The sequence below is a fragment of the Siphateles boraxobius genome, unplaced genomic scaffold (genome assembly GCF_051911475.1).
Source record: "Siphateles boraxobius isolate OS27281-9 unplaced genomic scaffold, OSU_SipBor_1 25, whole genome shotgun sequence".
NCBI lineage: Eukaryota > Metazoa > Chordata > Actinopteri > Cypriniformes > Leuciscidae > Siphateles > Siphateles boraxobius.
Window position 1 is genome coordinate 31317613 of NW_027508866.1, and position 14069 is coordinate 31331681.

The following is a 14069-nucleotide window of genomic DNA, read 5'->3' on the forward strand; positions in this document are numbered from 1 at the left end:
TAAATTGCCATCCACTTTCCATCCAAGCTCAGATATTCTGCCTGACTTATCCATCTATGATTCATGGAAGAAGGAAATTTTAGGTGGTGTGAGAAACTGATGAGACAACTTTATTTGGAATTTTTGGGTTTCATAAACATGCCATTTGTATTTTTTTCCCTGTTGTATTAGATCTTATCTTGTGTAATAACATATGAGTAAGTTGAAGATATAAAAAAAAGTACAATGGGACATTGTGTGTGGGTGAGGGGAAGACCTTAGGGAGAATTGTGTACTTAAGTGGACTTGTTTTGCTTGTTTAATTTTCTTAAGTGTATTTCCTGGACCGCTAAAATGCCAGATAAACTGATTATAGTGACTAATACATTTACCCAGAATGACTCAAAAGCTAGATTCAACTGTTGACACAATAATGTGTAGTTGTCTAATGCATCCTAAATGTTTATGCATAGAGCAACTCTTTTTATTATTGTATTTCTGTAATTTTTTTTAGTTTCTTTCCCAAAGGCATTGATGTAAAAGAACGAAACTACACTGAAATTAAAGCTGGAAATAATCTGATTTGGCAGTAGTTGATGGCAAAATTTTGCGTGCAGCGTTCCAATAATAGCCAAAATATGTGCTTTTTTTAATGTTTCATACCAGTTTCACTTAAAGTAAGTCTCGAAATGTGTCTTTCCTTATTGATCACACTAAGGGTTGGGGATATAAATAGATGTCCAAGCCTAATATTAAACTTTGGTAACTAATAGTTAAGCATCACCCTGACACTTACGCAAAACATCTTAGAATTGTGGCAGCAAGTTTTGGTTGGACATGGATCATTTAGGTTTCCAGAAAATATAAAAATCGAGTTTAAATGTGTGGGGTTTTTTTAAGCGTCACACACTGTATACTACAATTCAAAGGTTTGGGATAGGTAAATGTTTTTGAAAGAAGAATCTTATGCTCCCCATTAATAAATAAATAAATATTTATTTATTATTACAATAAAAATAACTGTTTTCTATTTGAGTCTGCTTTAAAACGTAATGTATTCCTTTTAGCATCATTACTCCAGTCGTCAGTGTCACATGATGCTTCAGAAATCATTCTAATATGATGATTTGCTGCTCAAGAAACATTTATTGTATCAATGTTAAAAACAGTTGTGCTTTTTGTTTTAAACCATGATATTTTTTATGATAATTTTGACTTGGATGATTAGAAAGTTCAGAGTATTTAAAAAAGAAATTAAATCTTTTGTTACATTACAAATATCTAGTTCAGTCATGAAGCTCTAGAGCAGGGGTCTCCAACCTTTTTTCATTTGAGAGCTACTTTTTTTTTAAAAAGATAGTGGCCGAGAGCTACTCATGTAATACAATGCTTAAATCTCTTAAATAATATCTCATAACTCTCATATTAACAACTATCTAAACTGTTTTAGACCTAAAAGAGTTTTTGTAGCTCTATACATGTCAGAGAAAAGAACAGAATCAGAGATTCTTTTTATAGAAAATTGTACTTTGCATATTATACTGTAAAAACACATAATTATAGTTCATTTTATAGTGCATCTTAACTAGAGATGAAATGGCATGAACATTTATTTTCATTATTATAGTAACCAAAATGATCACGGTTATCACAGAATCCTTTTCAAAGAGTACTAATACTACAAAATCAATTCACCAAGTTTTATGTCGAAAACCAGCAAATAACAAAATTAATTAGCATTAATATACACTTTTTGTTTACATAAACTTTAAAATAACAACATTAAAAATGATGGCCAAATTTTAAAGGAGTGTATTGTGACATGTTATCTACTAACATGTACAAGTTCAAATAAAGTTTTGACAAAAAAAAGATTTATAAAAAGAAACCTCGCATATTTCAGCCTTTAAATCATTTTTTTTTTGTAAAAAGAATGAGTCAAAAAAGATGAATTACTGACGTTTACAATGCACATTAGCTTATCTTTTATTATTAATAGTAAAATTCATTCCGATTTTCCCATGGCGTCTGTCGTTGCTATGCAACCATGCAACGCGCTCTCCACAATGACAAAGTTTTTCTTCTCGCTGGATTTTTTCTTCTCGCTGCGCCTGGAAAAAATGAGTGCGTCGCTTCAATTATGAGCTTCCTATATTTGAAATAACGAACTTGAGCGCTTGAGCTACCTCCAATCAGGCCACGAGCTACTGGTAGTTTGCGAGCGACGTGTTGGAGACCCCAGCTCTAGAGGGCGCAGGCTGTGCAGTCCATTACATGCAATCTGCATGCATTCATTAATTATGACAAGCTGATTGGCTTTCTCAACATTTAAATAGTCTGGTTCAGTGTTTGCTGTAAGCTAGTCATACCATCAGAGTTCCTCTGAAACCCTCCACCCCCCCCCCCCAGCTCCACCTGTCTAGATCTGCTACAGGATTAATGTATGTAGCAGCAGATCTTACATGCTCACAGCAGTGTGTCTGTGTGTCTATTATCAGCAGCAAGTTTATAATTGCTCTACAGCAGCAGCAGATCTAGTCTGCCAAGACCTAATACATTAACATTACCATATTAGATAACATGATAAAACTATTCAGAGAGTTGTAATGATTGAAATATCTTTACTATGACTTTTGATTTAATGTGTCCTTATATACTGACTCCAATGTATTTTTGAAATCTAGTTCAAAGAACGCTGGAAATTCCTGACTATTTAATATTTTATTTGTCCATGCACCTCACAGGAAGTCACTGGATAGGCGTACCAGGAGAAATCCGTGGCTATGAACGGGCTCATCAGTTGTATGGAAAGCTGCCCTGGGCCAAACTGTTTGAGCCCTCCATCAAGCTTGCACGAGAGGGATTCCCCATGCCAGTCAGCCTCTGTCAATTCTTGCAACTCATTAAGCAGAACAATTATAGTGAGCTAATTTACGGCTCTGGACTCTGGTACTGTATCTTCTCAAACACTAATGTTCAGTTCTGTTTGTTATATCTCAATGCAATAATTAATTTAAAGGCACAAAGTATGATGAACCTTGAAGAACATTCCTGATGATCAATGTCAAAGAAGTAGGTTATGACTTAGCCTCAGGCAAACCACAGAAAATTGAATACATTGTTGTCTAAAGAGATATTTTCTGCTGCATGAATAAAAGCAGCTTTGATTCTATTACCAGTTTTCTATTAAATACCTTTTTACTGAAATCAGCTTCAAGAACTCCCAAAGAGTTTGTTGGCCGCCCTGTTTTACATTCACAGAAAATCTCAGCAATTATACCCTTCACCAAGGTCTAAGCTACGTCATTACTTCAGGTTGAATGATTCTGATTGGCTAAGAAAAAGATAAACATAGTAATTTTTCACACATGGACAGAAAGACTGAAGTATATCTCCATCGATTATGCGGCTGACAGTCAGACCCTGGATTTAGGCACATCGTGACCTTCCAGGTCCTGCGTTTCTGGGCGCCAGCTTGTCCGGAACAAGAAGTCATTATATAGTCCAATAGTGCCAGTTGTTCCTCAATCTGTAACAAAGAATACTAACACGCACACAGACACACAGCTTCTTCAAGATTGGAATTGGTCGAGCTCTAACTATAAACAGGAGACTTTCCCAAAATATCCAGACAACATGTTTTTTCTCTCAGTGAGAGGTTCAAACAATATTATATTATTATTCTCTAGTTTGAATAGACAACATCCTAGAGACTTAAATGCTTTAAGTCTATCTGACCCCAGTGACCTTCACTGTCTTGTTCAGCTAGATGTGTACATTTACATTTTAACATGATTTATGTGCCTCTCAAAAACATCCAGAGCGCACATTCCATCAACTACATAAACCGCATAAGCTTAAAGAAGTCATTCAACTCATTTGATATTTAAAAGGAAAAATATTGATTAATTCCTCGACTATAATACCTTGACTATATATACCGTTCAAAAGTTTAACATTAATATTTTTTAAACAATCAATAATTTTATTCAGCAACAACGCATTTAATGAACCAAAAGTCACAGTATAGACATGTATAATAATTTATAAATGCAAACTAAGTGAGCATAAGAGATTTTTCTAAAACATCTTACAGACCCCAAAGCATTTTATAATATTATTATTTTGGGGTGAAATAGGATCCAGCAATATTCTTGGCAAGTTTAATCACTAATCACTTGTTTCAACTAGTTGGCTTATTACCTGAAAAATGCATACAGTATGAGCATGTTTGTTTCATTTAGTTCTGGAGTTGTTTTCTGTCTGGTTTTAGTAACTCATTTCTTTGTATACTATATGTTCTCTAGTGAACTGTTCTGCCACAAGAACAAGACATTTTTTGGTCCAGGGGACATCCTGAAGTTCCCCCGGCTTGCAGAAACCATGGAAACTATTGCCAAAGAAGGAGCCGATGCCTTTTACACTGGAAAAATCGCCAAGGATTTAATACAGGATGTACAAGCAAAAAGTAAGTATTGTTTGTATACAAACTGCAGTCGCTGTAATCATAACAGATGCAGTGCTTCCTAAATAGTTTTTGTTTTTTTTGGGCAGGTGTGCTTGTTTACAGTTTACTTTTGCTTTTTACAGATGGAGCATTATCATTAGAAGATCTGAGCACTTTTAAGGTCAGAGAGGGTGATGCGTGGACAGTCCAAATAGGAGACTATAAGATGCACTTCCCTCCTCCACCAGCAGGGGGAGCAATACTCAGCTTTATCCTGAAACTAATGCATGGTAGGGTCTAGTAGTGGACGACCAAAAATTCACCATGGCAGTTCTGATGAAGCTGTCACCTATAAATATTCAGCATCCCTTTGTTTTCCTCAGAGTTCGGGCTCTCTCCAGCCTCCAACCAGGGAGACCAGAAAACCTTGACTTTGCATCGCTTCCTAGAGGCGGTTAAGTTTGCAAATGGACAGAAGCGTAACCTCAAAGACCCCCGCTTCAACTCCAATGTATGGCTCTTGCTTCATTAATAGTGTGGTGCCTTGGCTCATTTTGTAGTCAAAATGACATGCTTTTCTGTCTGGAACATTCATTTAAAAATTACACAACATCAGAGGTTCTGCAGTTATATTTGCTATTTTTGGCCGTAGAGAGCTAATATCACTGGACGTCTGTGTAGGGTCGAGTAAATATTATGAACGGCCGGATGTTATTTCTTTTGAAGGCCACACAAATGCAAGCAATTAATGGTTGAAATGAATTCAAAATGTTTAACGAAGCATGCATTCAAAGGAAGTATGATAAGAATTTGATTTCAATTAGCAACATAAACAATTCCAATGGCATAAAAAGAAAAACGACTCCAAAATAAACATCAGACTAAACTGAATTAATTTAGAAAAACTGGGACAATATTATACTAGATTAATTCTTGTTTTTCTTGTGCCCTGTGAATGCAGATGCCGTACATCACAGATGAGAAGTTCATTCAGCGAATCAGGGCTCTGATCACTGACGGCCACACACACAACGCCTCTTACTACAACATCACCCCATCAGTCGACCGCTTTGGCACCACACATGTTTCAGTGATGGCAGCAGATGGCACTGCTGTTTCAGTCACCAGTACCATAAACCAAATGTGAGACACATTTACAGTTCAGATCCTGTTAAATGATAATTCACCCAATATATAAACATTTTGTCATTTACTCTCTCATGTTGTTCCAAACCTGTATGAGTTTATCTCTTTAGTTGAAAACAAAAGAAGATATTTTGAAGAGTTTTGGTAACCAGACAGTTGACGGTAGTCATTGACTTCCATTGTTTGTTTGTTTTCTACTATGGAATTCAATGGGGACCATCAACTGTCTGTTTTTTTTTTTTTGGGTAACTGCCCCTTTAAAATTGAACTGGTTATGGTGTAAATAAAAGTTTAAAGTGATATTATGTGAATATATACACATACTTGTATTCAGCAGGGATGTAGTAAATTGATGAAATGAAACTGAAAAGGTTTTTACATTATTAAAAAAAAAATCTCTATAAATAAATGTTCTTTTGAACTTTCTATTCATCAAAGAATCCTGAAAAAAATGTATCACTTTTTTTCACAAAAATATTAAGCAGAACAATAGATTTCAACATTGATAATAATAAAACATGTTTCTTAAGCACCAATCAGCATATTAGAATGATTTCTGAAGGATCATGTGACACTGAAGACTGGAGTTATGATGCTGAAAATTCAGATTTTGATCACTGGAATAATTGGTATTATAAAACAGACTGAAGTAGAAAACAGTTATTTTAAATTGTAATAATATTTCACAATATTACTGTTTTTACTCTATTTTTAATCATAATAAAGCATTTCTTAATAACCTTTGCATTTGCTAATCTTACATTTGCATATTACATCTCTATTCATAATATTTATTATTATTATTATTATTATTATGTAAATAATAAACAATCCTCTATTTATAAAATCTAATATTTTTAAATCTTCTGTCTTCAGTTTTGGGTCAGCTGTGTACTCTCCTAAAACGGGTATCATCCTCAACAACGAGCTTGCTGACTTCTGCGGCCGAGCAGATACCATCACAGCAGGTGAAGATCCTTCACCAACTATATCTTCTTACATTTTACATGTCTTGAGATTTCGTGTCACCATATTGTATTTTATTCTCTCTTTTCAGGCGAACAGCCACCCTCCTCGATGGCTCCTGCCATCCTGCAGTCCGTGTCCCAGCAGAAGACTCTGGTGATTGGTGGATCAGGAGGAAGTATGATCACCGCAGCCATGGCCCTGGTGAGTTGGAGTCAAACTCCATTTGAAGTTATCGGTGTTATCAATGTTAATTTTTGTTAACAATACAGCCTCAACTGAGCAAAACAGTAGAGCATGGCCCTAGGAATGACAAGATCTAATCTGTTATTGAAATTTTTATCAAAACATACACTATTTGAAATTGTATTTCTTTTTTGTTTTCCAACCTAATGACTATTTTCTCTCTTTTCTTTTATTGAGGCCCATTAAGGCCTGTTCACACCAAGTATGATAACTACACGGTGTCCACACTAGTCCAGAGTACAATATCGTTCTGTTTATTTAAGCATGCTTCAGTTTGTCATCTGCGACTTTAAATGCTCAAGCTCGTTAAAGCAGGATAGATTCTGATTGGCTGTCAATGTTTTTATCGTGTAACAGCTGAAAAATTGTTCCGAAAGTGATTTCAATGATAACGTTTCTCTTTTCTGTTAGGTTATAGTCGTGCTGTCAACACTGCTAATCTTTTGAATTTAAATTTTTTTAGAACTATATCTTTATCATTGTAGTTATCATCCTTGGTGTGAACTGGGCCTTTACTGACAAAATACATTTGGTTTTGTACTCTTTTATCAAAGTATATTAATTTGCTTGTCCTCTTCTTATTAAATATCCTGTTTCAGCCAGAAAAAGTCAGAATATAGTCAGCATTGACTTTAAAATCATATTTTTGGTAAAGCACTTCCATGATTTTTCCAGTAAAAATGTTACTTGAGTAATAAAATAGTCTGTCATGCATTAACAGTCAATAACATTTCAAACATGCGCTAAGGGATGAATTAAAAAGGATTGTGGAAGTCGATAGTATGCCGCAGATTTTTTTATTGGATGTCCATGGTCTTGCTGTGTAAAAGAAATTCAAAATAATAATTTGCTTTGCCTCTTTTCATTGAACATCCTTCCACATAGAAAACATTAGAAGTGCACATCACTTTTAAATTCATATTTTGTTAAAACATTAAAAAACGTAACTTGAGCTATAAAATTGGCTGCATTAAAAAGATTGTCTTTGGTAGTCGACAGCATGCCATAGATATCCTGTTGAAAATAACCTGTCAATAACCTGAACCTCCCCTCGTTCTCTTTCTCTTTCAGTCCATTATGAACCACTTGTGGTTTGGGATGAACCTTAACGAATCTATCGCTGCTAAAATAGTATTTGTGGACAGCAATAATGATCTCAACTTTGAGAATGGATACAACGAAGTAAGTTCTTTGGAATTTATAATTTCCACTCTTACATTAGGATGTTACCAGGGCTTGACAGTAACACCTGCCAATATCTATAATTTTAATATATAATATAAACATTTTTCAATTGTAGTCTTTTAAAAAAGGCATCTCAAATAATAAACTAAGTGCAATGTCGATATTTTGATTGAAATATCTGAAACGCCTCCAATACTCTTTTTCTCTGTCATCTCCCCGACACCGTGTTAACCGCCTCGCCTCACTCACTAGTTTCATTGTAACTAACTAACCCTAACCCTCCGGCTGAATATTGTTGATGTTGGCTTGAATTTCGGCATGCGATTGAGCATATTGCGCATAATTTTACTTATTCCCGCAGCTTTTGTGCTCACACCCAAAGTGCGCGCGCACAAAGCCGCCTCTCAGTATTAAATTTTTTTTGCGCTTCTTATTACGCTTAAACAGTCAAATACATACACAATAATGTCAAAATGCCGGTCTTGGCGAGTATTCACATACACACAGTCAGTTGTATTTTAACGTAAACAGTTGAGAAAGAAAAAGTTACAGTATAATGGATCCGTGCGTCAGGTCTTACAGTGACAGCAGCCTTATATACCTGCTGCCAAATTATGAGACATTAAAAATATCTATATGGCAGTTTTCTCCATGGTATCGGTGTTACAATTGTGGCCAGTGAGAATACTGGTGAGCAAAAAAAGTTAATGTCAAGCCTTGGATGTCACCACAAATCACACTCCTATAATCACATGTTGTTAGTGTGGACGTACTGATTGTAATTGCTCTTGCCTCTGGAAACGCCCCCAGTCACTGATTATAATCATCGTTTTGTAACCAGTAATCAAAAGTCACTTAGAATACAACAAGTAGTAACATATTGTACTTTTCTTCTCAGTTCCTTATTAAGGCAATGAAGGTTCGAGGACACAAAGTGAGGAACCACCAATACTTTTTAAATGTGGTCAATGGCATATCGAAAGAAGGCCAGTGCATCAGTGCCGTATCTGACGCCAGGAAGCACGGCAGGTCGGCGGGATACTGACCCTGCCTCTGTTTGTGCTGTCAGCTGTTAGAGATGTGGTGATTCATCAGGTTCGAGAGGAAGTGAGGGTGGAAGCAAAGGGTCAGCGATGCCTGTCACAAGGGCAATATCTCAGAAAACACACTGGGATACGTTCAAACAAGTGTCAACTATTTAATGTAGGTCACGTCACCCTGGTTCCTTCTAAATAAACCCAATAGGATTTTTCCATTAGCTTTTGGATTATCACAGAAAATAATCTCTTCATCATGACAATCTTTACAAATTAATAACTTTTATGAATTTTTAAGCCCAAATACTAGAATATTTTTTGTAGTATTTACTTTTTAGAAGTAAAAAGCTAAACATCGGCTATAAACGAAGTACATTAGTCGCATGACTGTAACACCATTAAACTTCCAACACCTCTTTCAGTCTTTGTAAAAAATATTTTTTCCTGAAAGCACACAAAGGCTTTAACTTATAAACACAAAAGGCTGTAAAAGCAGACTAGTGAGTAGATGAGCTTACCTGTTCGCTGTGATGACGTTTATCGTATCTAACAACCTCTGTACTTGTCTTATAGCAACCGCCTTTTCAAGACAAGTAAATGCTTTAAAAAAATCACAAGGAGGTATTACTGATGTACAACCCCATTTACAGAAAAGGTGGGACATTTTATAAAATGCAAGGCAAGGCAAGTTTATTTATATAGCACATTTCATACACAATGGTAATTCAAAGTGCTTTACATAGAAGAAATTAAAATAATCAAAAGAAATCAGAATAATTAAAACAGTTTAGAATAAAAGATATTTAATGCAATAAAATTCACAATCTGTGATTTGTTAATTATCTTGAACCTTTTTTTAACTGACAAATGTACAAAGGAAATAATCCAAAGTTTCCACTGAACAACATAATTGTATTTTGTAAATATGAACAAATTTTGATATAATGGCTGCAATACTACAAAAAAGTTGAGACAGAGGCAAAATTAAAGTGAAAGGATTATCCAAATTAGATTATCAAACTCTTTTGAAACAGTCCACAATAAGTTGATGAATTGGTAATAGGCAAGGGTATCGTGTTTGGGTGTCAAAAGGAGCTTCTCAGTCTTTGCAAGCAAAGATGGTTCATGGCTCACCACTTTGTGCCAAATATCATTAGAGAATTGTCAAACAATTCAAATATCACATTTCTCAATCCAAGATTGCAAAGAATTTGTCTTTCACCTTCTACTAATAATATTGTGAAAAGATTCTGGAAATTCAGAGAAATCTCAGTCTCAGTAGGGCAAGGCAGTAGACCCCTGTTGAATGTGCGTGACCTTTGAGCCCTCAGACGGCATTGCATGAGAAACCGTCATGGTACTCTGTTAAATACAGCCACGTGCTCAGGAGTACTTAGGAAAACTGCTTTCACTGAACACAGTCTCACCCTGCATCAAGAAATGCCACTTGAATCTCTGTTACGCAAGTCCTATGCGGAGATGCTCCCAAGTTCTCTGGGCCCGAGCTTATCTCAGATGGCCTAAAACGCAATAGAAATGTGTGCTGTGGTCTAATGAGTCCATAGTTCAGCTTTTTTGGGGGGGAAAACAGACATTGAGTTCTCAGTCCCAAAGACGAAAGGGGCCATCCAGAATTTCATCAGTGACAGGTGCAAAAGCAAACATCTGTCCTGTTATTGGGGTGCATCAGTGCAAGCGGTATTGGTGACTTGCATTTGTGTGAAGGTAACACGACAATCCAAATATATTCTTTCATGTCAGAGACATAAACTTCCATCAAGATGACATCTTTCTTGGGAAGCAAGACAATGCCAGGCCTCATTCTGCACATGCTAAAACTGAGTGGATTCTAGACACTCTGCACCATAGAGTGGATGTGGCTGACTGCTTGCCTGCAGTCCAGATCTGTCTCCTATTAAAAATGTATGACACATCATGAAAAGGAGATTTGGACAGCCTTCTTGTATCAGGCGAGATTGGGCAAATATTCCACTTGCAAAACTGCAACAATTAATATCCTCAATTCCCAACTGATTAAAAAGTGTAATTAAAAGGAAAGGTAAAGTGACACAGTGGTAAACATGCCTCTGACCCAACTTTGTTGGAGTGTTTCTCAGCCATCAAAATCAAAACTTGTTTAAATTTACAAAATAAAATTAAGTTGGTCAGTGAAAACATATTAACAGACATATTTTATTTTGTCAGTTAAATAAAGGTTCAAGAGAATTAAAAAATCACAGATTCTTGATTTTATTGCATTTTACAAAATGTCCCAAATATTCTGGAAATGAGGTTGTATTTTGTTGTAGAATAAAACGTGAAAATATCTTAAACTTGTGTTAAGCACAGACCTTATTTCAGGCATTTAACCAACAACCCATTCAAAAACTCCATTGACTTTGGGAACTGGAAGTGCTAAAATGCAATTCATTTCCAGGATATGGCCTACAAAAATACACCATCCCTGTTAGACTCTATTTGCTGGATACAATATTTGTTTATTTTTGTATGATACCTTTTACATTTACCTTATTGCTGATTATAAATCTTTTGTTTTGTGACGATCTACTTTGATATTTTTACTGTTTTTTTTTTACCTCTGGCCAGTAATATTAAATCTTCAGCGGCTTTTTTTGTAGCAAAGTCTTTTAGCTATGCAGTATGTCTATAGAAACTGACAGCATAGAAATACCTCTATGCTGAGAAATATTGACTAGAGTGAAAGTGACAACTTTTTCAGATTTTGTACAAAAGAAGCATTTATTCAGTACTGTTTCCTGTGAGAGCTAATAGCAATTAACTTGAGGTAAATGTTTCTAAATAGCCTAGACATATATCATTTACTGAATCTATTACTCTGTTTTTAAGGTTATTAATGTCTGGGAAACTGTTTTTTAAGATAATTGAAATGTGAATGTGACACTGCAATTGCATAAACTGCATTAATTGTTTAATTTCCTGTGAATGTTCTAGTTTTCATATGCACTTTTATATTTTCACTAATATTTTTATAAACATATTGTAATGCTTTAGTAGCATTTGTTGAACTTCAATCATAAATATTTACTGTGGATTTTATGCTATTTTAATATTGTATATTGTACCTATTCAGAGACGGAAGTTGATGGATATTCAACATAACATATCCCATATTGCACCAGCAGCAGACAAAGTATGACATAATATAGCCTACTATAGTCTATCTGAATTGCATTTAAGTGCATTTTACATATTTTTGTTTGATACGTCAAAAATAAATCGTTTCTACTGTTTTTAAATGGCTCTTTAAATTGACTTTTATTCACAAAGAAAATGGTTCAGGCTTCTCCCTGACCGACGTCCAGGAACAGCCTCAAATGAGACTGCATAAATCATGAAAACGGGAGACGTAATAGTCGTCTATTAAATTCAGTTTTATGTGTGTTCACAGTGAGCTGAATGCAAACGGCTTTCCCTCGAAGGGAAGAAGATATGCATTATTAAAACATGCAAATAATCCTCGTTCACGCACCTGTGGGGCAGCTGGTGGCAAACAGAGGGATGAATTCATTCCTCTTCTTGTGCTGTGTAATCGATTTAATAAGATTCACGAAACAAAATGATTACCTAGTTTTTGGTTGTTTCTTGCACAAATCAGCCATAATTTAGTTTTTGTGAACCTTTTTTACACCCTCTGTGACCCAATGGTACATGTTTTTCGTGTGTGTGTGTGTGAATACTTTTGAATAACGAATACAAAACCTGAATACAACAAAATGGCACAAAACAGTTATTATACAAAAAAGAAATAAATACAGGCATGGAAGGCTCAACACAAGTAAAGAAAAACAAATTAAAACAGGTTATACAATACTAACAGATTATACAATTTTAATGCACCTTGATTTTCCATTTTAGAGAGGGCATCAGAGTGAGAAGTATTTTAATTCTGAATATAAATAAGAAAGGAGGGGATTTAAAAATCTACACTTATGTAGGCTATAAAGTAATTTGCCAATAACATAATGTTATTAATCAAATCAAATAACCTACAAGCAATCATTGGTTATCCCATACATTATATTTTGTAAGGTGAAGGTGAAACCGTCATCCACCACATGTTTATCTATCAGCCAGTCCCATATGTAAAAAATATATGTTCTGTATCTTCAGAGAGACATTTACAAAGATGACAAGGCACATTTTCAACATTATTTTTTAAATTCAGAAATCTATTGGAAGGATATATGGCATTTAGAATCTTAAAGTGTGTCTCTTTTGCTTTGGGGGGAGGAGGAAATCTTAAATAAGCTGTTCTTATGTATGATCTAATTTATTTCTTAACATTTGACAGGGGTAGGAAGATTGGATGATAGATTGTCTTATGTATTTGTTAGTGCTAACTAGTTTATTTTCAAATTCAATATCACCAACATATAGTGACGGAAGGACTGCTTCATTAACATTTTTATACCAGAGGGTATTGCATTAAAGGTGCATTGCGCAACAATTCATGTTAAAAATACCCGTTTTTCTAACCCATACATGCTTAAAGAACTGCCTGATGGGCTGAATGAGCCCTTCTCTGCGCACTGAGATTGCCTCTATAATCCTGTACTGTAAAATATATAAGAGGGATTCGGGTTCGAATTTGAGACTGGGCGTGACGTCATGCGCGTTCACGCTCACCAGGCTATGTCTCGCAGGTTTGTGTATTCGCCGGCGCCGCCATTCTCCGCATCAGCGAAGACAACTCGTGCGTCAAAGGTAGAAGATGGATTCAAAGAGACCGGCTTGTAGTCCATTCCAAACCCAACGCAAACTCCATGTAAAGTAAAGAAAAGAAAAATTTTGTCTAGTGCCACCAAAAGGTCCAAATTGGAGTCAGACAGGCGTCGGAGTAAGACGAGAGTCAACCTCGGGAAGGCATTCAACAAATGGAGAGATCTCCGGTCTGCTCTTGTTCTCAAACGGGATCCTCAGTTGGCTTTTTTCTTGATAAAACGGTAAGATATAGCCCAGTCTCTAATGTTTGACACGGCCAATCTATGTACGTTATGACAACAAATGACGACGCGTAAAAT

General features: G+C 35.5%; 1 protein-coding gene across 1 annotated transcript in view; it reads left to right on the top strand.

Moving 5' to 3' along the window:
• The window catches only part of ggt5b (gamma-glutamyltransferase 5b), a 47924-nt gene extending 35640 nt beyond the window's left edge, over nucleotides 1–12284 (top strand). The window contains exons 4-12 of the mRNA XM_077243492.1: nucleotides 2724–2928; nucleotides 4287–4447; nucleotides 4570–4716; nucleotides 4810–4937; nucleotides 5388–5569; nucleotides 6449–6540; nucleotides 6630–6742; nucleotides 7856–7966; nucleotides 8868–12284. Coding sequence (XP_077099607.1) covers nucleotides 2724–2928; nucleotides 4287–4447; nucleotides 4570–4716; nucleotides 4810–4937; nucleotides 5388–5569; nucleotides 6449–6540; nucleotides 6630–6742; nucleotides 7856–7966; nucleotides 8868–9014 — 1286 coding nt within the window. The 3' untranslated portion in view covers nucleotides 9015–12284. The remainder of the gene's footprint in view (nucleotides 1–2723; nucleotides 2929–4286; nucleotides 4448–4569; nucleotides 4717–4809; nucleotides 4938–5387; nucleotides 5570–6448; nucleotides 6541–6629; nucleotides 6743–7855; nucleotides 7967–8867) is intronic.
• Nucleotides 12285–14069: the final 1785 nt, after the last annotated feature.